This window comes from Podarcis erhardii, assembly GCF_964252035.2.
Source record: "Podarcis erhardii genome assembly, chromosome: 8".
Classification (NCBI taxonomy): domain Eukaryota; kingdom Metazoa; phylum Chordata; class Lepidosauria; order Squamata; family Lacertidae; genus Podarcis; species Podarcis erhardii.
In genome coordinates, this window is record NC_138499.1 from 11,312,731 (window position 1) to 11,334,574 (window position 21,844).

Genomic DNA, 21,844 nt, shown 5'->3' on the forward strand with positions numbered 1-21,844 from the left:
CTTGGGTTAAGTACTTAATTCGTTCCAGAGGTCCGTTCTTAATCTGAAACTGTTCTTAACCTGAAGCACCACTTTAGCTAATGGGACCTCCAGCTACCGCCACACCACTGGAGCACGATTTCTGTTCTCATCCTGAAGCAAAGTTCTTAACCTGAGGTACTATTTCTGGGTTAGCGGAGTCTGTAACCTGAAGCGTATGTAACCTGAAGTGTCTGTAACCTGAGGTACCACTGTACCTTCTGATGCAGAGATTCAGAATGCATAGCACGACTGTCAGTGTGCTTTAGTAGCCCTCCGACAGGATGTTTTAAAAACCAAGGGGAGAGAACATGGCAGCGGGAGGGGGGGGGAAAGAGTCTTAATATTTATTCCCTAGCTGCAGCGATAACTCATGCTCTGGTGTATGGCATCACTTAATCACTTGTGATCTCTATAGCTCAGTGGCAGATTGCACACTTTGCATGCATACGTACCCAAATTCGATCCTTGATGTTGCAGGTTGGAATAATAGAATCACAGAATTGTAGAATTGGAATGGTCATCAAAGAATCCCTGACAGTTAAAAGGCTCATAGGCAAAAGGCTGGTATTTTTGAACCCTGAAGAACTGCTACCAGCCAGAGTTGTGAGGGTGGACCAGATGGGTTCATGGTCTGAATAGGTGCAAGCTTGCACCAACCTCTGATGCTTCTTGTAATAAAGTGTTTAATTTGCTCGGTTTTGGTGATAATCTTCCTTCTCTAGGAGCTATGAAGAAAAGCAAGCAATATCTTACAGTAAGAGGGATAAAAACACCAACAAAAACATCCAGAAAAGAATCAATAAATACTGGTCTGTTAAAAGTCTACACTGCCTGAAGAACACCAATTTTCAGAGACAGCTAAAAGACGGCAGGAATGATTCCTGCCAAACCTCTACTGGCAGGGAGTTCCACAGGGCAGGGCCTGCCATGCTAAAGGCTCAGTCCCCAGTAAAGTCCAAACCTCAGGGGCCATAGTATTCACAATATCTTGGTTGGAAAACTGCAGAGCGAAATTCAGGGAAGTGCAAAATTCGAAAGCTGGCTGTGTTCTGGTTCACACATTGCTTGCTGTTGTTGTTTAGTCGTTTAGTCATGTCCGGCTCTTCATGACCCCATGGACCAGAGCACACCAGGCACTCCTGTCTTCCACTGCCTCCCACAGCTTGGTCAAACTCATGCTGGTAGCTTCGAGAACACTGTCCAACCATCTTGTCCTCTGTCGTCCCCTTCTCCTTGTGCCCTCCATCTTTCCCAACATCAGGATTTTTTCCAGGGAGTCTTCTCTTCTCATGAGGTGGCCAAAGTACTGGAGCCTCAGCTTCAGGATTTGTCCTTCCAGTGAGCACTCAGGGCTGATTTCCTTCAGAATGGATAGGTTTGATCTTCTTTCAAGAGTCTCCTCCAGCCCCATAATTCAAAAGCATCAATTCTTCAGCGATCAGCCTTCTTTATGGTCCAGCATTGCTTAGGAAAGTGTAAATTAGGAAGGCTCACCTGTAAATGCAAACTGAATCAAATCCCCCCCCAACATACGCTTAATTATCTTGTTGCCTGTTCTTGCTTTATTGAAAATTAAAAGCTTTGTAGAAGAGTCACGCTGCTCCTCTCTGTGCATGCTTGGAACTGATTGTGGAACCCAGAAGAGTTTGGCTGGAGAGGAATGGACTCAGTCTGTGCAAACTTTCTGTAGTGAAGTATAATTTGCTGCTTAAATGGAATACACAGGAGGAAACGGTGAAATCAGCTATGATTAAATGGGCACAGGATATCGGTCATGACATTATGTTCGCTGACTGGGAACAGTTATGGACCACTGGTGTTAAGTTCACGGCATGTAATGCCTTAAAAGAAAATATAATGAAAATGATCTACAGGTGGTACATGACCCCAGTCAAGCTTGCAAAAATTTATCATTTGCCCAATAATAAATGCTGGAAATGTAATGAGAATGAAGGTACCTTCTATCACCTATGGTGGACCTGCCCGAGGGTGAAAGCATTCTGGGAAATGATCTATAATGAAATTAAGAAAGTCCTTAAATGGACATTTACTAAAAAACCAGAGGCTTTTCTCCTGGGCATGGTTGGCCAATTGGTGCCAAAGAAGGATAGGATTTTCTTTATGTATGCTACTACTGCAGCAAGAATTCTTCTGGCAAAGTATTGGAAGATGCAAGAACTACCTACTCTGGAAGAATGGCAGACAAAGGTGATTGACTTCTTGGGACTGGCAGAGATGACCGGCAGAATTCTTGACCAGGGGAAAGAGGCAGTGGAAGAAGACTGGAAGAAATTTAAAATATATCTTAAAAACTGTTGTAAAATTGAGGAGTGTTAAGATGTCAAGGGGTAAGAAGCAGAGAATTACAGCTGTAACCAACAAATTTATGGGAATTTAATGAAGGGAACTAAATGGATAAATTGACTAAAGGGTTGCTAAAAAAATTCTTTTTAAAATAAAGATGCAGCGAAAGGGAGGGGGAAGTCGATTGAAAGAAGTTACAAGAATATAAGATTATGAATTTATTTATGTTTGATTTGTTTATGTTTGTGTTTTGTGATGTGTTTGTCTTTTAATTATGTGTTTTAAAAATTGAATAAAAATTATTTTTTTTAAAAAAACAAACTTTCTGTAGTGAAATCAAGAGGTTCTTTTTCCTATCCTTAGAGAAAACCTCATTTCATTCATAGCTGGATGTAGAGGATGATTCACTTACCAAGTGATTACATCCGCCCTACAGTAAGTTAACCACCTGGTAAGTGGTCATCTGCATTCATTCTTTGCCTTAGCTTTTAACGTTCCAAATCCCATGTCCCCTGTCGAGGGCGACAGACAAGATTTAGTGGGAATTTCGACTACAAAATTAATAAAGCAGCCTAGCAATAATACTCTCTGTTGGAAGTTTGATAAAACTGTCCGCATTTGCAAATGTCACGCTAAAGAGGAAGAATGCCTTTTGAAATATTAACATGTCAGCAGAGTGAATAGAAGTGTTGTATATTCTGTTGGAAATCATCATTGCCCACCCCAGCGAAATGTTTCAGGAATATAATCAAAGCGGCTCTGGAGGAAGCTGATAGTCTCCTCTGAAGATTTCAACTTCAGACTTCCTCTGAAATATTGCTTGTTTACAGATGCTTGTTCCAGCTTCTCTGATGCTGATTAATTACTTACGGAAATATAGGATGGGAGACGTTTTTACACAGGTACAATACACGGGTTTATGTTGCTGAATTGTAAATCAGAGTCCCAGTGACGTGAAAAGCGGCGCGTGGCTAATCCAAAGTTCACCTTCAGGAAGGGCATGAATCATCAGCTGCACATCCATCGCTCGCAATTCACATTCAGAAAAATGAATAATTGCCGAATGTGTGGCACAGAGCTACAAATCAGATGCAAGTCATTGGTGCAAATCTCACCTCCATCATGAATTCCACAGTTGGCCTTCCGCAAGCTCTGCTCATCCCCACAACGGCAGCAGAGGGAGGATAGAACTGAACCACCTTGTAAGGCTGCTGGAAAGACTGTTATAAGAAAAAAGAAACTGCTCCTTTTCCCTTAAGGGGTATCCAAGAGCCTGTATAGATTCCTTAAGTGGGCCCCCTATCAGTAGGAGAAAATAACAGGCCAACCAGAGTATATTGAGAAGCAAAGCAGCTAGTAAGCCTGATCTTTATTAAACTGTTGGAACAGGGTCCTCACTCACCACATGCAGGAGGGAGGACGAACTCAGAACCATGGTGTGCAAGCCCTTATATAGACTTTTGAAATTGCCCACCCTAAAGCCCAAGACCACCCCCCTGAAACATCATGCACACATCACAGAAGGAGGCGGTCTACAGCAGAGGAGGTGGTCTACAGCAAAAATCCTGTTTGCCAGGAAGCCTGATAATGGTCACTGATTGCATTACCTGGGCAGTCTGATGGTTAACTTGAATCCAATCACAGGCTCACCCCATTCACACACAAATGCGGCCTTAAGCAAAAAGACAGGAAAATTTGAGGTCATTGGGAGAGTCAAAATGGCTTCAGGATTGCTCTCCTGTACTATTTCAGACACATGGTTTATGTACATATGTATGTGTTTGCCTTGTACATTTGTGAACATTCAATTCATATTTGAGACTTTAGAATTCTTACAACAAGACAAACCAAGTGAAACTCTTTCAGTTCTACCTCCTACGTTGGAGGCAGTAAACTTCTGAATGATGGTTGCTGGGAATCCTAAGTGTGGAGAATGTGCACTGACAGTCTTTGTTCCTTTAAGGATGCTTGAAGAGGGCTGGTGGGTCCAGAACTTACACAGGAGGTATAGAAAACTTATGTTGGTGGGCGCTGAAGGGACTTGGAATCCAACACCACCTGGAAGGTGGTGGAAAAGAGGGATAGCTCCCTCCATATTTTAGACCACATGAGCTTACTCCCTGGGAGCTCCTATATTTCTGTCTGACTAACTGGTTTTACAGCCCGAGGAACATTGTTACAATCAATCAAATGGGTCTAGGTGTGCATGCCAAATGCACAAATCCTGTTGCTTTTTTGAGAGAGAGAGAGAGAGAGAGAGAGGGAGAGAGATTTGTTTGTGTGCAGTAGCCTGTGTTGATTGCATTGCTATCATATTTGCCAGGTATGGATAAAAAGAAGAAGAAAAGGACCATGAAAAATGCATTTGTGCCGCCTTTTTTGCCATTTAATATTGGCGATATCAGACAAATGGAGCTTGTAATCTTGCTGTGAAATCTGAAACAGTGTGCCTGGGCTCATTTGAAAAGTTTAGCAAATAGAGACAAGGATTTTGGAAGTCAGCAGCTGGAAGTCGAATGAGAAATGTTGATTGGCTTCCCCATATTGAGATTGCACAAGGGAGATCACAACCCGAATGCAGCTGCTGTCGTTGACACATAGAATTGTAGGGTTGGAAGGCACCCAAAGGTCATCTAGCCCAACCCCCTGCTGTGCAGGAATCACAGCTAAAGGATCCCTAACAGATGGCCACACAGCCTCTGTTTACCCAGGAAAGCTGATGGTTCCCACTCACGTGCAGGGCATTTTTAATAAGTCACCCCAGTTAAAGCCCTCCTTTTCTAGGAGATTTAACAATCTCCATCTCTCATCAGGGCAATTTGCTCAAATGTTATCTCATCATATTTTTTAGCATAAGATCTGCAATGTAATTTTTACTGAAGATGCCAAAATGAACTTTGAATATACGAGGAGGTCCAGTTTGGTAGATACAAATTAAATCCAACTTTTTAATCTGTGGGAATTTCTCTCTCTCTCTCTCTCTCTCTCTCTCTCTCTCTCTCTCTCTCTCTCTCTCTCACACACACACACACACACACACACACACATCTCTCTCTCTCTCTCTCTCTCTCTCTCTCTCTCTCTCTCTCTATCATCTACTACATTTCTTTTAGAGATGTATTTACTCAGCTCACGTTTCAAACTATCCCATATCTGACCAGTGAATTATTTAACAGGCCAACTAATGACCACTTTCTTGCCTTTGTGGATCAGATCAGTTTGAAGACATTGTGCAGTGTAATGTTCTCTTTAGCACTCTTCATTTCCCTTGGGCTATATTCCTATATACTTTACAGAGTTCCTTTTTTTCTTTCAAGAAGGTAATTCAGATGATTTCAAAATTATCTGATGGAGAGAAGTTTGTTATCTATTGGGTAGTTTTTTATGCTCTAGCAAATAGAAAGTTACAGACTACTTTTTTTGACTCAATAGTGTCAACTGACAAGGGGTTTTGTTTTGTTTTTTGTTTTTTAAAAAACCCTAAGTGATTTGTGGTAACTACATCATTTTAGGTTATGATAATTTGCAGTTCTGAAAGTCGATATGTTTTAGTTTTCTCTTGGGTTGTGTTCTTCTGCTGCTGTTTTGTGATTGACAGTGTAATCACCATTGGCTATATGACTGGTTGTTCGCTAAGAGCTGTCCACTGTACTGATATAACCAGACTTCCTTGCTCCCCAGACTTCTCTGCAGGACCAAAACAGGACAGATGACTGTGTGGCTTTTCCCTCCCTGCATCTTGTCATTCCAATGGGTTGTAAACTGCCCTGAGCACTGTTTAACACAGAAAGGTGGTGTACAAATTAAAAATGACATGAGGATGGGAAGAGACTATTGCAAAGCATAGCGCTCCCACCTGATGGTAAAGTGGGCAGCAGCTACAACTTGCAAAGAATCTTGGTGATCATTGTCATTGTATGAGAAATTTCATAGAATCATAGAATCATAGAATCATAGAGTTGGAAGAGACCACAAGGGCCATCGAGTTCAACCCCCTGCCAAGCAAGAAACACCATCAGAGCACTCCTGACATATGGTTGTCAAGCCTCTGCTTAAAGACCTCCAAAGAAGGAGACTCCACCACACTCCTTGGCAGCAAATTCCACTGTCAAACAGCTCTTACTGTCAGGAAGTTCTTCCTAATGTTTAGGTGGAATCTTCTTTCTTGTAGTTTGGAACCATTGCTCCATGTCCGCTTCTCTGGAGCAGCAGAAAACAACCTTTCTCCCTCCTCTACGTGACATCCTTTTATATATTTGAACATGGCTATCATATCACCCCTTAACCTCCTCTTCTCCAGGCTAAACACGCCCAGCTCCCTTAGCCGTTCCTCATAAGGCATCGTTTCCAGGCCTTTGACCATTTTGGTTGCCCTCCTCTGGACACGTTCCAGTTTGTCAGTGTCCTTCTTGAACTGTGGTGCCCAGAACTGGACACAGTACTCCAGGTGAGGTCTGACCAGAGCAGAATACAGTGGCACTATTACTTCCCTTGATCTAGATGCTATACTCCTATTGATGCAGCCCAGAATTGCATTGGCTTTTTTAGCTGCCGCGTCACACTGTTGGCTCATGTCAAGTTTGTGGTCAACCAAGACTCCTAGATCCTTTTCACATGTACTGCTCTCAAGACAGGTGTCACCCATCTTGTATTTGTGCTTCTCATTTTTTTTGCCCAAGTGCAATACTTTACATTTCTCCCTGTTAAAATTCATCTTGTTTGTTTTGGCCCAGTTCTCTAATCTGTCAAGGTCGTTTTGAAGTGTGATCCTGTCCTCTGGGGTGTTAGCCACCCCTCCCAGTTTGGTGTCATCTGCAAATTTGATCAGGATGCCCTTTCTTTGCTCTTGATCATGGTATAGAAATACCATCACCAACTTCTAAAGTTCTTGTGGTTGGGTGTGGTCAGTGAGAGGAGCTTGTGGCATTGAGAAGGAGGCAAGGCTATGGGAAGGAAGTGGGTGGGAGGGCAGACTCCACATGGCCACATCAGCCACCTCACCAGTGCTGTTGTGTGACCCACACAGCCTTCCTTCAGATCAAGGAACTTGTGGAGATCATCTGTGAAGGAACCAGTCTGAAAGTCTCGCCTGCATTGCAGAGCGTAGGGCTAAGAGACCTTTTAAGGCACTTCCAAATCTAGAGGTCTGCGGTTCTAGGGAGCAAGCTGGAAATGATATGCTGCTACTTGGCTCAACAATTTGGCACTCTAGCTTGCATGTGATGGGTACTGAAAAATACTGGGGAGTCAAGTGTGGATTCCATGCTCTTTATTCAACTCATAGTAGTGAGGAATGGAAGTTTCCCCGAACTGTCTGCTTTATATACATTATTTACACAATGGGCCCCATGTGATTGGCTAATTGCAGGATTCACCTGTAGGCCAATCAGGTTGCGGATTCTCTTCCACCTGGAGTGGGATTGGGTGGCTCCTGCGGACCAATCAGACTGCTGCATTCTGGATCCTATTGTTCTAGGACCAATCAGACTGCTGCATTCTGGATCCTATTGTTCTAGGACCAATCAGACTGCTGCATTCTGAATCCTATTGTTCTAGGACCAATTTGGATCTTATTCAACTCAGTACATAACAGGTACGTAATCTAAGCATGCTCATTGCTTGGTTCTCACAAGGTGGAGCCTGTGGACAGGTTGAGACGATGCGGGTCCAGCAAGCAGTTAGGGATGGAGGGAAAGATGAGCAGGAAACCAACAAGTGGTGTTTGAGTTTCAGACCTTACCTCCCATTAGTTCTGCCAGGCCTTTGGTCAGGGTTCAGCCTGACTCATTTTCTCCTTGTATAAGAACAAGCACGAAGGAGGTTCCCAGCCTGCTCACAGGTGCTTGTAATATCAGTGGAAACAGTCGGTAACCGCCTTCAATTTTAACCTGAAGATTGCCACTTGTCCAGTTTTAATTTTAATTTGTTTGAATTAATTGTGGGATGCATCTTAATTTATTAATCGCTTACTTTTATGTATTGTCTTACTTGTATGATGTTAGCCACTCAGAGGGCAGCTATGGCCGGGGAGGGCGGGATATAAATAAATTTATTATTATTATTATTATTAAACAAAAGCAGCTTGAGGCAGGCTTTTCAGAACCATGGACAGGGCTCAGCAAGTAAAGACATTGTTCCAATGAAAGCTCAGTCCCAACTGAGCCCTTTCATACTTTCTGGACCTGACTCTAGCTCCACCCACTGGTTGAGGACTGCAAAACCTTAAAGGGGCAGCCCAGCACTCTGTGGCCTCTTCATATTTTCTCACCCACCATATTTTCCTGGTTCAGCAAACAGGATCTGTGAGGCGTGGGTCTGCTGAGTGAAAATGACATTCCTCCAGTGTGACTAAGGATGAGGACTGCAGTCATGGGTTATTGCAGACTCAGGGCTTGTCTTCACACTCTGCTCCACTAATCCCCCAGTCTTTGTCTGAGCTGCTGGCAATTGGGGCCATGACACCCATAGAGTGCAATACAACGCTACTGACTTTTTGCATCCTCAAAGTCTGCCCACATGGTCAAATTCCTGGATTTTACCAAGACAGAAAAATTGAGAAATTGGCCCACAGGTAACTACAGAGCCAGAGTTGGATTGCTGCATTTTGCCTGATCAGTTAGCAGCACTTTTGGAAACTCAACAAGTAATAGTGGCAATCCATATAATGGCCAGCTATATATGTTACGACTGATGTACAGAGGTTCTTTCATCCTGAGCCAAAAGATTTTGGCTTGAATTTTTGATGGGAGGGCCAATACTCCCAGCAAAATTCAGGGATTTGGGGGTGGGGGAGATTAACTGCCTCTGAAGATCCTTCTTGAGGTCAGAACTCCCTCTGCTGAAAAAGAAGGGTGACATATGAACAACAACAACAGCCCTCAGGAACAATGATGATGTAATGTCATTTTGGAAGTTCCTGATGGATAAATTGTGCTCATCCAACAGCAACCACAAGGAGCTTCAGAGTGGGCAGTGTGCTTATGTGTTGCCCCCCAAATTTCCCCCCCCCCCAAACCCCATGCATCAGCCACATTAAGGCGGGGTGATTGTGGCTCCACAACAAACAGTCATAACATGTAGATGGATCATAAGGAGGTCAAAACAATTATGGTTCTCTTTTTTATATATATACATTTTCATTGGTTTTTTTAACATATCATTTCCAACAGTCATATAACATAACTTCTTATCTTATACAATGTTTTAGACTTCCGTCAACACCTCTGATGATTTTTGTTCTTTATCACTTATTCTGCATTTCTTAATTACTCTACTACTCTTAATTATCATTAACTAATAATTCTCCTCATAGTCTTTCTTGCAATATTTCCTTCCCTCTTCTATTTTTTCCTTTTTAATGTTTTGCAGTTACGTTACTCTTGCTTTTATTTAGTTGGGAAAGCTCTGTGGTAGATTGGCTAAGCCAGAAGAAATATATTTTCAATACCTTTATTAATTGGATTTAAAACAATTATGGTTCTCGATTTAAAATGTTGACCAGCAGACATGGGAGATCGGCAGGTTTAGCTGAAAGTTACTTTTTAAAAACATTCTTTGTAATTCTTTGGATTTGATACTCCCCCCCCCCCGCCCACTTATCTTATATTTCTTTTCTTGGCCAAGGCAGACGGAGCTGCAAAAATAACTTTGTTCCTTAAGTGCATAGATATTTGCTGCCTCCCTGTGGACAAAGCACAGCACTTTCTCTTTTCCTTGTGTGGACTGGAGAAGGAGGACGTCTAAAGATTCACAAATCTCTCTCTCTTGCCCCCCCCCCTTTCCTACAAGCATCTCTCTCTTTTTCCATAGATAGACAAATCTATGGGTGAAAACTTGAACGGCTATTACTGACCACTAGAGCCCATGCATGAAGAAAGTATGGCATAATGAGGGATGTTTTGAAATGCCCTTGGTATTCTTTACTGGCACAATTCTATAGTAATAGATCAAAATTTCAGATCTATAGCCGAAGGAGTGCGAACTCTCACATTGTTTTTTTTAAAAAAACTTTTTAAATTCAAAATTAAAACAAAACATATTATCCAGAAACATGTCATCCTTATTTCCCCCCATTTTTCCTCCCTCCCCTCCTTCCCCCCACAGAACCCCACCCCACCCCCCGGCTTCCCTCAGTTCCAGTCTTTGATTTCTCTAAAAATGCTGTTTTCTGCATGTTACACAGTTGTATAGATCCTCAAACTATTTAGCTGATTATTATCAATAAAAAGTTTGTGAATGTTTATTCAAAGCCAGCCAGTGAGTCCAGTTCACTTTGTTGTGTCTTCAAATACCTTGTAAAGGGATCCCATTCATCTTTAAAGTCACAGTTATCCTTGTCCCATAGCTTGTATGTCAGTTTTGCCAGTTCTGCATAGTCCATCAATTTTTCTTGCCATGATTCTTTAGTTGGGGTTTCTTCAGTCTTCCATCCTTTTGCTATTAAAACTCTCGCGGCCGTTGTCACATACATGAAGATGTTTTCCAGCTTTTTTGGCAGATCTTTCCCTACAATCCCTAACAAAAATGCTTCAGGTTTTTTAACAAATGTTAAATGGAACATTTTCTTCAATTTGTTGTATATCATTTCCCAAATCTTTTTTAATTACCTTACAATCCCACCACATATGATAAAATGTCCCCTCCTTTTCCTTACACTTCCAACATATATTTGAACTAGTTTTGTACATTTCCCCTAACTGCGCTGGTGTCGTGTACCATCTGTACATCATCTTCATGTGCAAACTCTCACATTGACCTGCCTGGGTGTTAAGATCAACAGGGAAGTCTGTTCCCAGGGCTACTGTCCTCTGTGAAGTGACCAATTTCCTTGGAGAAAGAATTGAGTGCCTGGCTTGTGAGAATCTCTGGGGCAGTGAATGCCCACTTGTTTTGCAGGCAGGCCAATCCCTTTAATTGCCTTTGCATCCCAAATCAAAGGCACCGTACATTCTTGGAACAAGAGCGTTCTAGAGGACTACACACTGACCGAACATCTCCTAATGTTCCATTTTCCTTTTTTATTATTATCTATATCTCTTCTAGGTTTCTGATAGTCCTGGGTTGCTTGATATTAGCTGTTCTGACAACATTCAAAGAATACGAAACTGTTTCTGGAAACTGGCTTCTGCTGTTGGTAAGTTGAGGTGTTTACTTGGGATGGTGGAAAGGAAGAAGATACTGATTTACTCTACTATCGGTGCAGATGGTGCCAGCAGCCACTGGAGAGTGGCCATCGTTGCTCACCTGGCTTCCCAATGTGGGCGTGGCTTCCCAATGTGGGCGTGTCAGGAACAGAGAGATAGAGAAGGAGGGGCAAGGCAGTGGGAAGCACAATGTCGTTCCAGCATTGAAGCCAACCTGATGGTTCCAACATCATGCCAACCTTTCTGCTGCCTTGCCTTTCCTCCTCTCAGTTACAGGCAGCAACATCCCTGTTGGGAAGTCGAGTGAACAATGTCTCCCAGCTCTGCAAGCCTCTCCTGGGTGGCACCTTATAGGTTAACAAGCCAGTGCCTTGAGTCCCATCAGCGAAATAGGTGGGGAATGAATGAATGAATAAAATGACATAGGCAACATAAACAGGTTTCATGGGTTCTCAAAGGTGTGGCACACCACACAGTTGAGGTAGGAAAATCACAGAACTGTAAAGTTGGAAGGGACCCCAAGGGTCATTGAGTCCAATCCCCTGCAATGCAGGAAACTCAGCTAAAGCTTCCATGGCAGATGGCCATCTAACCTCTGCTTAAAGACCTCCAAGGAAAGAGAGGATGGCAGGAAGATTCAAGGGCAATAATAGAAACGTTTAATCATTTCAGTGTAGTGTAGTAGCTATGTCTGTCTATCTATCTATCATCTATCTATCTATCATCTATCTATCTATCTATCTATCTATCTATCTATCTATCATCTATCTATCATCTATCAATCATCTATCATCTATCATCACCTATATCTATATCTATCTATCTATCTATCTATCTATCTATCTATCTATCTATCTATCATCTATCTATCATCATCTATCTATCTATCATCTATCTATCTATCATCTATCATCTATCATCTATCTATATCTATCTATCTATCATCTATCATCTATATCTATCTGTCATCTATCATCTATCATCTATCATCTATCATCTATCATCTATCATCATCATCACCATCATCATCATTTATCTCTACCATCTATCTATTGATTGATCAACCAATCAAAAGCAGTGTTCACACCTCTCTTCAAGAGCATTGACCATTCCTCTGCAGTTCTCCCTGACATATTGTTGGGAACAGGGATTTTCAACTCTCACCATCATGAAAGATCAGTAAAAAGAAAGGTTTCTTTGTGTTGATGAGGAGATGGGAGTTTCTCCCAAAATGGACCTAATATAAATGAGATTACATGGCAAAAGTGAACTCACACCTCTCAAGGAGTCTGTATGCATACTTAAAGTACACATGTAAGAGGCTCATTTATAATTATATTTTGGGAACGATTAATATTCTTATGTAGCTGCGTTGTTTTATACTTGCTGGATGTCCCATAATCACATTATGAGGTAGCCGTGTTCCATGTCATAAATCAAGCACTGCTAGGAGTTGTTTCTTTTTGTTTTCCAATAAAAAAATTCAGTGTGGCGTGAACAAATTTTTATTCTGAAAGTGTGGCCCAGAGAATAAAAGTTTGAGAACCATCATTCTAGAGCAACGGTTCTCAACATGTCGGTCCCCAGATGTTGTTGGACTACAACTCCCATCATCCCTGAGCTCTGGCCTTGCTAGCTAGGAGTGATGGGATTTGTAGTTCAACAACATCTGGGGACCCACAGGTTGAGAAAGGCTGTTCTAGAGGGAGCAAAGCAGGGGTCATGAGTGTTGTGACTTGGGATGTTGTATAGCCTGGAGAAAGTCCTACGGGCCAGGTAGGGGGACACCTTTGCCCCCCCAGCCCAAGGTTCCCCCATCCCTACCTGACCTTATTTGCTCTCAGCAAATTTCTCCTTCCAATGATTTCTTTCAGAAGCTATGACTTTTTGCGACCCTGCGATGTGTGTATTTGGTAATATACATTGTTTTGTTACTTGTTTCCCATTCTGCGTAGGAAACCTTTGCCATTTTCATCTTTGGAGCAGAGTTTGCCTTAAGGATCTGGGCTGCCGGCTGCTGCTGTCGGTACAAAGGATGGCGAGGGAGGTTAAAGTTTGCCCGGAAACCTTTGTGTATGTTGGGTAAGTACAATCCTTTCCAGCGGATGCGGGTGGTGGTGTGATCTAAACCATTGAGCCTCTTGGGCCTGCTGATCAAAAAGTCAGCGGTTTGAATCCCGGTGATGGTATGAGCTCCCATTGCTCTGTCCAAGCTCCTGCCAACCTAGCAGTTTGAAAGCACTCCAGTGCAAATAGATAAATAGGTACCAGTGTGGTAGGAAGGTAAATGGCATTTGCACGTGCTCTGGTTTCCGTCACGGTGTCCCATTGCACCAGAAGCGGTTTAGCAGTTTAGGCCAGTGTTTCCCAACCTTGGGTCTCCAGCTGCTGTTGGACTACAATTCCCATCATCCCTGACCATTGGTCTTGCTAGCAAGGGATGATGGGAGTTGTAGTCCAAAACCAGCTGGAGACCCAAGGTTGGGAAACACTGGTTTAGGCCACATGACCTGGAAAGCTGTCTGTGGACAAATGCCTGCTCCCTCGGCCTGAAAGCGAGATGAGCACTGCAACCCCATAGTCGCCTTTGACTGGACTTAACTATCCAGGGGTCCTTTGCCTTTTTTTTTTTTAACCACAAGCCTTTCCATTGCTTTCCTTTGTGGTCTCTATTGCTTTGAAGGGTCCAGCAGGGTTGGAGACTGGGTCAAACAAACCACGAAAGGCAATTCCTCACTCCCAAGGCTTTCAGTATCTACCAATTCTTGTACCTGTCTCTACTTGAGGTTCTTGTAAACTGCTCAAACCCTCCCATCTCTCTTTTTTAGGAGACAAGGCAGGTTTTCTTATCTGAGCAAGATCTTACTTTAATTTTTTGCTCCACAGATATCTTTGTACTGATCGCTTCTGTGCCAGTAGTGGCTGTTGGCAACCAGGGCAACGTCCTGGCCACGTCGCTGAGAAGCCTCCGTTTCCTTCAGATCCTGCGAATGTTGCGGATGGACAGAAGAGGAGGAACCTGGAAGCTCCTGGGCTCCGCCATTTGTGCACACAGCAAAGTAAGAAAGCACTGTGGGGCTGGAACAAGAAGGGCCTCAGACTATGAAGGCAGGGTCTGGGTCAGTTTATATGGGGAGGGGTGGTCTTTGAAGTATTGCGGTCCTGAGGCATTGAAGGCTGTTTCGGTCAAAACCAGCACTTTGAATTGGGCCCAGAAACTAATTGGCAGCCAGACTGTCAGGGACCAGTTGGCAGAAAAGGGGGGAGAGACCGGAATCCTTTGAGAGCCGCCTCCTTTGATGAGCAGTTGCACTACGTCAGAGGGAGAGGAGGAGGGACTATCAGGAAACATGGAAACATGGAAAATGAGAGGGAGGGAGATCCAAAGGCTGCTATAGTAGAGAGAAAGGAGCAGCTTCCGGTGCTTAGGTTTTCACATAAGGAGAGGAGGAAAAGGGGGAGGTGTCTCAGGAAGTTTCTCTGCTGGAGGGGGAACAGGCCTGAGCCACTTCTGGCAACTGATAGTGACTGAGGCAGACATGCTTTCAAGAGCTCCATACTGTACATAGTTTGGGTCTTAATAAATCTTGTAAAGACATGCTAGAATCCTGGGCTGTTATCTCGGCAACCACCCATGACAAAGGCCATAATTGGTGTTATATGCTAGGACTGCCATATTTCAAAAAGTGAAAATCTGGACAGAAAAATTGTTTTCCCCCTGCAAAAATTGACATTTTTTAGAGCTATTTCTGAGGAAAATCAGCAAAAACAACACTGCATTACATGGGCTGCCATATGTCCAGATTTTCCCTGACATTTCGCCGATTTCTGCCCAGAAACTGCTTGTGGCTGCAGTAATCTGGATATGTCCAGGAAATTCCGTCTGTATGGCAATCCTATTATATGCTCAGACCATCTCGCCCTGGTGAGCAATAACTATTGGATCTCCTGAACTAGGAACGTCATGGTGCGAGGCCAAGACCTGGCCCAGTCAGGAACTTTGCTTTCTGTCTTACAGCAGTACATTTCCCTCTTAGGAACTCATCACTGCCTGGTACATTGGGTTCCTGACCCTTATCCTCTCCTCATTCCTGGTTTACCTGGTGGAGAAAGATGTGCCTGAAAAAAACGAGGAAGGGAAGGAAAAAAGGGAGTTTGAAACCTATGCCGATGCCCTTTGGTGGGGACTGGTCAGTATCCACAGGGGTTATGCTGACTGAGGTTGCTTTCGGGTGGTTCTTCTGAATGTTCTGGGGTCCTTTGGCTTTTTAATGCTAGCTCTTATTCAGCTTGGGTTGCATTGTGAAAAGGAAGGGAGGATGATGGAAGCTTGAAGCATCCAATTCCAGCCTCTTCAAACAGGGCTGGGAAACCTCTAACTTGCTGAAGGCCAGATCCCCTTGGAGTAACCTGTCAGGGGCCACATGCTGGTATTGGGTGGAATGAAAACAAGAGATGGGGAGATACATAAAATGAGGTTGGGGGGCTAGCTAGGGGCTACTTGTGGCCACAGGTTGCCCACCTGTACCTTAAAAGAACCAAAAAGTGTTTCCTGCAACAGCTTCCGAGTTAATTGAAAATGTTATTGCACATGCATGGGGGAAATGGTGGAGGCTGTCAAGTAAAGCGAAGTCCAACTTGAAAAGATGCAGCCATGGAGGCCCCATCCGCATAACATTTAAAGCAGCATCATACCACTTTAAATAGTTGAAGATTCTCCCAAAGGATTCTGGGAACTGTAGTTAAGGGTGTTAGAATTCCTGCTCCGTGATTGCAGTCATGAGATTGTTGTCTTTCACATGATGGTGTATGTTTTGACTCCACAGAGTGGGAAGTGACGGAAACAGGATCTTTGTGTTACTGTGTTCCATGAAGTGGGACTATTGTCCTTTGTTCTTTTTCTCTTTGCTGTCTGATGCTAGAGAGAGAGGGAGCCATGTTGCAGTGCTCCATGTGTGTTTATCTGTAAATAAAGTAGATTAGCCAAAATGCTGAGTTGCTGAGGTCTGTTACGCAAGCTGCAAAGACTCTGTGGATCCCTAAGTGTGCCGATGTCTGCTGGCATCAGTCGCTGTGATGTTCAGGCAGAAGAAAGCTTTTGAAGCTCCCGAACGATCAACCAGGAGGGAGAGAACATGCCAGTCGTGCATGCGTCTCTGCCAGGGTCCTACTCAAGTGTAGGACGAGCTCCTCACAAAGGGTTCTGAGGTTTGTTAGGAGACCCCTTCCAGAGTCACAGTTCCTAGAGTGGTTTAACATTCAATCTTTCATCACAGGGAACTCTGAGAACTGTAGAGGGGACACAGGGGTCTTGGAACAACTCTTGGCATCTTAACAAACTACAGTTCCCAGGATTCTTTGCTAGGGGGGCAGGGAGAAAGAACCATGCCTGTTTAAATGATATGGCCTTAAACACAGGGTGTGCATGGGACTGAGGAGTGGCATTATGGAGTTGGAAAGTGCAATAAATCATTGTCCTTGCCCATTTGTCTTTCTTACAGACTGTCCCAAACCTTCTCCCCACAGATTACACTAGCAACCATCGGCTATGGCGACAAGACACCCAAAACATGGGAGGGACGCCTCATAGCAGCAACATTCTCTCTCGTTGGAGTTTCCTTCTTTGCTCTTCCAGCTGTAAGTTCTGCCGGTGGCCTCATGAGAGAAGGCATGGGGGAACAGGTTGGGAATGGGGCGGGTGACGTCACTCCTGATGACCCTTAAAGGGGGCAAGGTATTTCAAGTGTTCCAATCAAAGCCCCCATCCCACAAATAAACCACCCAATGCAGATATCCACCTCATCCTCTCCCTTCCTCAGAAGAGGCTCTAGTTCCACCAATGGGGGCTCCTCTGCCTTCTGCCCCACACACCAGCCACCACTAGGGAGGAGCACTTCAACAGGTCTTTTGCATTTTTGGGGGTGGAGGGGGCAGATCCATAAATAGCAACACCCTAGAAGTCATGGGCCCTAAGGAAGTCAGATTAGATTCAACCAGAGCCAGGGCCTTCTCAACTCTGGCTCCAGCCTGGTGGAACGCTCTGCCTCATGAGACAAGGGCCCTGCAGGATCTGATTTCTTTCCACAGGGCCTGTAAGACAGAGTTGTTCCGCCTGGCCTTTGGCTTGGAATCAATTTGATTCCCTCCCCCTCTTTCTTTTTTCTTTTCCTTTCTCCTCCTGCGATGAGGCTACATTTTAATATTTTAATGTTTCATTATTTTAATGTTGTATTTTAATGTTGTTTTTAAGTTGTATTCATTCAACTTATTTTTATTATTGCTTGTTAGCTGCCCTGAGCCCGGCCTTGGCTGGGGAGGGCGGGCTATAAATAAATAGTTGTTGTTGTTGTTGTTGTTGTTGTTGTTGTTGTTGTTGTTGTTGTTACAAAGGCTTAAGCTTTGAGACACTTCCCTTAACTCCATCACCTCTCACTGCCCAGGACAATCTTGGTTCCAACTTCCCCACCATTTTCGAGTCCCAGGGAGAAGCTGTCTCCCGTTTTGCCCTCAGTCTGACATTTCCATTTTCAACAGGATGATGACGATGATGATGATTTGCCCAACTTTGCTTTCAGGGCATTTTGGGTTCAGGACTTGCTCTGAAAGTGCAGGAGCAACACCGCCAGAAACATTTTGAGAAAAGAAGAAAGCCTGCAGCGGAACTCATACAGGTTGGGATTCATCGTGCCCGCTTTGAAACACACACAGTTCGCAGCTCTTTGAAATCTGCCCTCTTCCAGGTCTCGTGGCAGAGCAGCCACAGAGGAAGGGTTGGCCTTTCACATATTTCTTTATGAAACCCTTCCAGCTTTAACAAGAAGAAAAGGTCACTGGCTGGACTGAAAGTTCTCCAATGAGAACTTTTGGGCAAATTTGGGGAAGGGGGTATTTGGAGGGCAAAAGCAGGGTAGGAGTTGCCTTCCTTCTTTTGCATTTTTTTGGGGTGGAGGGGGCAGGGACAAAGCTCACCTGTGCCCCTCTTGCAACCTAGTGGTCATGGGTTGGGTTTTTTTGTGGGAAGGGCAAGATTGCAGTGGTAGAGCACCTTCTTAGCATGCACAGTTTCTCGGGTTCAGTGGCATGAGGCCTGTCTGAAACCCTAGAGAGCCTCTGCCAACCAGTGTGAGCTAAATGGTTCAAGGGAGAGATCCCTATATTCCTATGTTCTTACCAGAATGTCATGGAATGATAATATGTTGTGGTCCACAGAGTTGGACAGATCCCTGTGCCTCTGTCCTACGTGTGGCCCAGGACCCACGTACCTATGGGACCGCCTCTCCTGGTATGCCCCGCGGAGGACCTTAAGGTCCACAAATGACAACATTTTGGAGGTCCCAAGTCACAAGGTGGTTAGATGGGTCTCAACTAGGGCCAGGGCCTTTTCAGTACTGGCCCCAACTTGGTGGAACGCTCTGTCACAAGAGACTATAGGCCTGCGGGACTTGACATCTTTCCGCAGGGCCTGCAAGACAGAGCTGTTCCGTCTGGCCTTTGGTTTGGACTCAGTCTGACCCTTATGTTTCCCTCCCCTTATGGTCTTGATTTATTGGCTACTTTTAAAATGAGGCTGCATTTTAAATTGCATTTTGACCTGTATTTTAAATTGGTTTTCCCCTCCCCCCCATTATGTTTTTACTGTGATTTTAGTTAGCCGCCCTGAGCCTGGCTCTGGCTGGGGAGGGTGGGGTATAAATAAAATGTATTATTATTATTATTATTATTATTATTATTATTATTATTATTGACCCCAAACATCCCAAAAACCTTGGACTGCTGGACTGGGTCGGGGTCGGGGCCATTCTGACAAGCCTTAGGAGGCAGGGAAAGGAACCGTTTGCATCTTCCTTCCCTACCCATTTCCTGCACCCAAATCACCTCTTACATCTTGTCTCATCATCCAGCTCCTAGGTGCAAAAGCATTCATTCACCCATTGCATTTGCTCGGAGGCACAACATGCGCCTCCGGTTGTTCCCCTTCTTCTCCTAACCATGTTGCTCCTCTTGTGTCTCTTTAGGCTGCCTGGAGGTACTATGCTACTAATCCCAATAGGCTGGACCTCGTTGCCACTTGGAGGTTTTATGAATCAATTGTGTCATTCCCGTATTTCAGGTAAGTCTTCTGCTTTGAGACATCCTCCCAGATCAATCAGCACGGCCTGTTTCGTGGTTATGGAACAGGAGACCAGAGTGTTACGAAAGGGGCAGCTTTGTTGAGAACAGGCAGAGAAGATTGTGTACCCTGTGATGTATGCATACCGGGGGCGGGGAACTTCCTGGCCCTTCCAGGCCTATCTGGCCCTTGGGAATCTTCCCAGGCCATGCCCCTCCCCCAGGCCACACCCTTGCAGACTGCTTTTGCCTGACTGCAATGGCTCCTTGAACTGTGATCTGCAGTCATGACTGGAAGTGACTGTGTTCGCCGGGAAGGAGGGTGGAGAAATATGTGGTGTGTGAGCATGTGTGAGGAAGCCTCTGACTTTGGTTGAACTACAACTCCCATAATCCCTGGTCATTGGCCATGTTGGCTTGGGCTGATGGGAGTTGGAGTCCAACATCACCTGGAGAGGAATGAGGTTCCACATCCCCATGATAAAGAAATGTTATCGCTTACCAATATGTCCCCAGAGAAGCACATGTAGGCTTCTTATGGGTCAGGTGGCAGGACCAAAAGCACTTAGAAATGCCTTTGCATGGCTTGAAGCTAATGCTTGGCATTTCCTGCTAAATTTAACAGCTACCTCCTTTTTCCTTGCTTTTCTTCCATTGCTTTCAATTCTCCAAAAGGAAAGAGCCAGTGGATGGGACTAGGTATGTAATCAATATCTTCAGTTTCCTATGGTCGTGCATTCATTTGTTGTATGTTCAAATGGAGGAATGCAAATCCAGCCCCGCTATTGTGACTTATAACTGGTTTGTAATGGGCTAAGTAGTTTTGAGTAGTCTAAGTCTGTTTGTTTGTCCAGATGACAGAAAATGGACTGTCTGGGTAGCATAATCGCGGATTAGCATTTGACCTGTTGCTGCAGTAATTATTTTAAGCAAAAGGGACACCAGTACCTTTGATCTGATAGCAGAATGGTCTTAATTTGCTACATGCACTGGCTTTAATGAATTGGCGCATACTAATAATTCTCAAAAAGAACAACAGCGTAATTGATTTATCATTGTTTGTCATGTTCATAGTGGGAAAAATTAATAAGCAAATGAGAACAAATCAAAGCCGCCAATTGCAATCTCAGTTCTCTGAGTGCTGGCAAAACTGCACCATTCGTGCATGAGAACGAAGGCTTAGAGGAACCTTGAGTAAATGTGAATATTGAGGGGTGTGTGTGAGAAACCTCAGCAGGATAGTGAGGTGAGGACCCTCCGAAAAGCTGCCCAGTCAGGATGGAGCAAGCTCAGTGGCCAGGTGATATTGTTGGGGTGGAGTAATAGGAAACCACATCACAGGGGACAGAATGGAGAACCCTGAACAGAAGCACTCCATACTGCAATATTCTGTTACAGCTCCCACTTCTTTGTATCAATAGTACCACATTTGTCTTCCAACCTTCCTGGGCAAAATACCATTTCAGATTCTGGGTGGAATCGCTCATTTAAATTCTCCCCAGACATAGCAAACTAGCACCTCAGTTCTAGACCTGCTGAATTTCTTTCCAGATATATTTAACTCTATGGCCACTTTCATAAGCAGCATCAAGGACTGATTCTTAGATCATGATACAGCATAGCAGCTGTAATGCATGAGAGTGCTTACCAAATGGACTAGCCCTTATGAGATGTGGAATTTTCATGTCATCTGTGCACATTTCTGGTCAAGGTGAGGGTGACCTATGTGGTAAGCAGCCCTAAATGCTATGGCACCATGACTGCATATCCATCCATTCCCACATTGGGTACAAAAACCAGCCCCTAGTGTGCTGTTTTTCATTCATTTTTTGGTGTCTGACATGAACCTGTTTTCAAATGGGACCTGAGACAATTTGCAATGATCTGCTTTAGTTCGTGTAAGATGTATTGGCAGAATGTTAAATAATAGATTATTACGCTTAGACTTAGAAAACAAGCCGAACAAGCCATTTATTGCATCAACAGCATGTGGTTAGGTGTCCTTGCAGCAATAGAAAGAATCTATCTGCTGTAGAAAGATTATTTCCACAGGAGCAAGAAATTCTTTGGGTCCAACCCAAGTCTCCAAGCAGCAACCAGCTATGTCATGGCATGAGAAAGTGTTTTGAATGAGAACATGATGATCTGTGACTGGGATACATCTTGGCGCAGTTACATAGCCAGTTCTCAGCTGGGAAGGTATCTCAAATCATAGAATTGTAGAGTCAAACCTGCAACCTTAGCGTTATCAGCACCATGATCTAACC

The 21,844-nt window shown here is 44.0% G+C and overlaps 1 protein-coding gene across 2 annotated transcripts in view; it reads left to right on the top strand.

The window, feature by feature from the left end:
• KCNQ3 (potassium voltage-gated channel subfamily Q member 3) overlaps positions 1 to 21,844 on the top strand; it is a 157,738-nt gene that overhangs the window by 117,463 nt on the left and 18,431 nt on the right. For both annotated transcript variants that reach the window (XM_081874123.1, XM_081874124.1), the window contains exons 2-9: positions 11,368 to 11,458; positions 13,424 to 13,550; positions 14,355 to 14,527; positions 15,506 to 15,658; positions 16,995 to 17,105; positions 18,044 to 18,139; positions 19,484 to 19,578; positions 20,253 to 20,276. In XM_081874123.1, the coding sequence (XP_081730249.1) occupies positions 11,368 to 11,458; positions 13,424 to 13,550; positions 14,355 to 14,527; positions 15,506 to 15,658; positions 16,995 to 17,105; positions 18,044 to 18,139; positions 19,484 to 19,578; positions 20,253 to 20,276 (870 nt within the window). The remainder of the gene's footprint in view (positions 1 to 11,367; positions 11,459 to 13,423; positions 13,551 to 14,354; positions 14,528 to 15,505; positions 15,659 to 16,994; positions 17,106 to 18,043; positions 18,140 to 19,483; positions 19,579 to 20,252; positions 20,277 to 21,844) is intronic.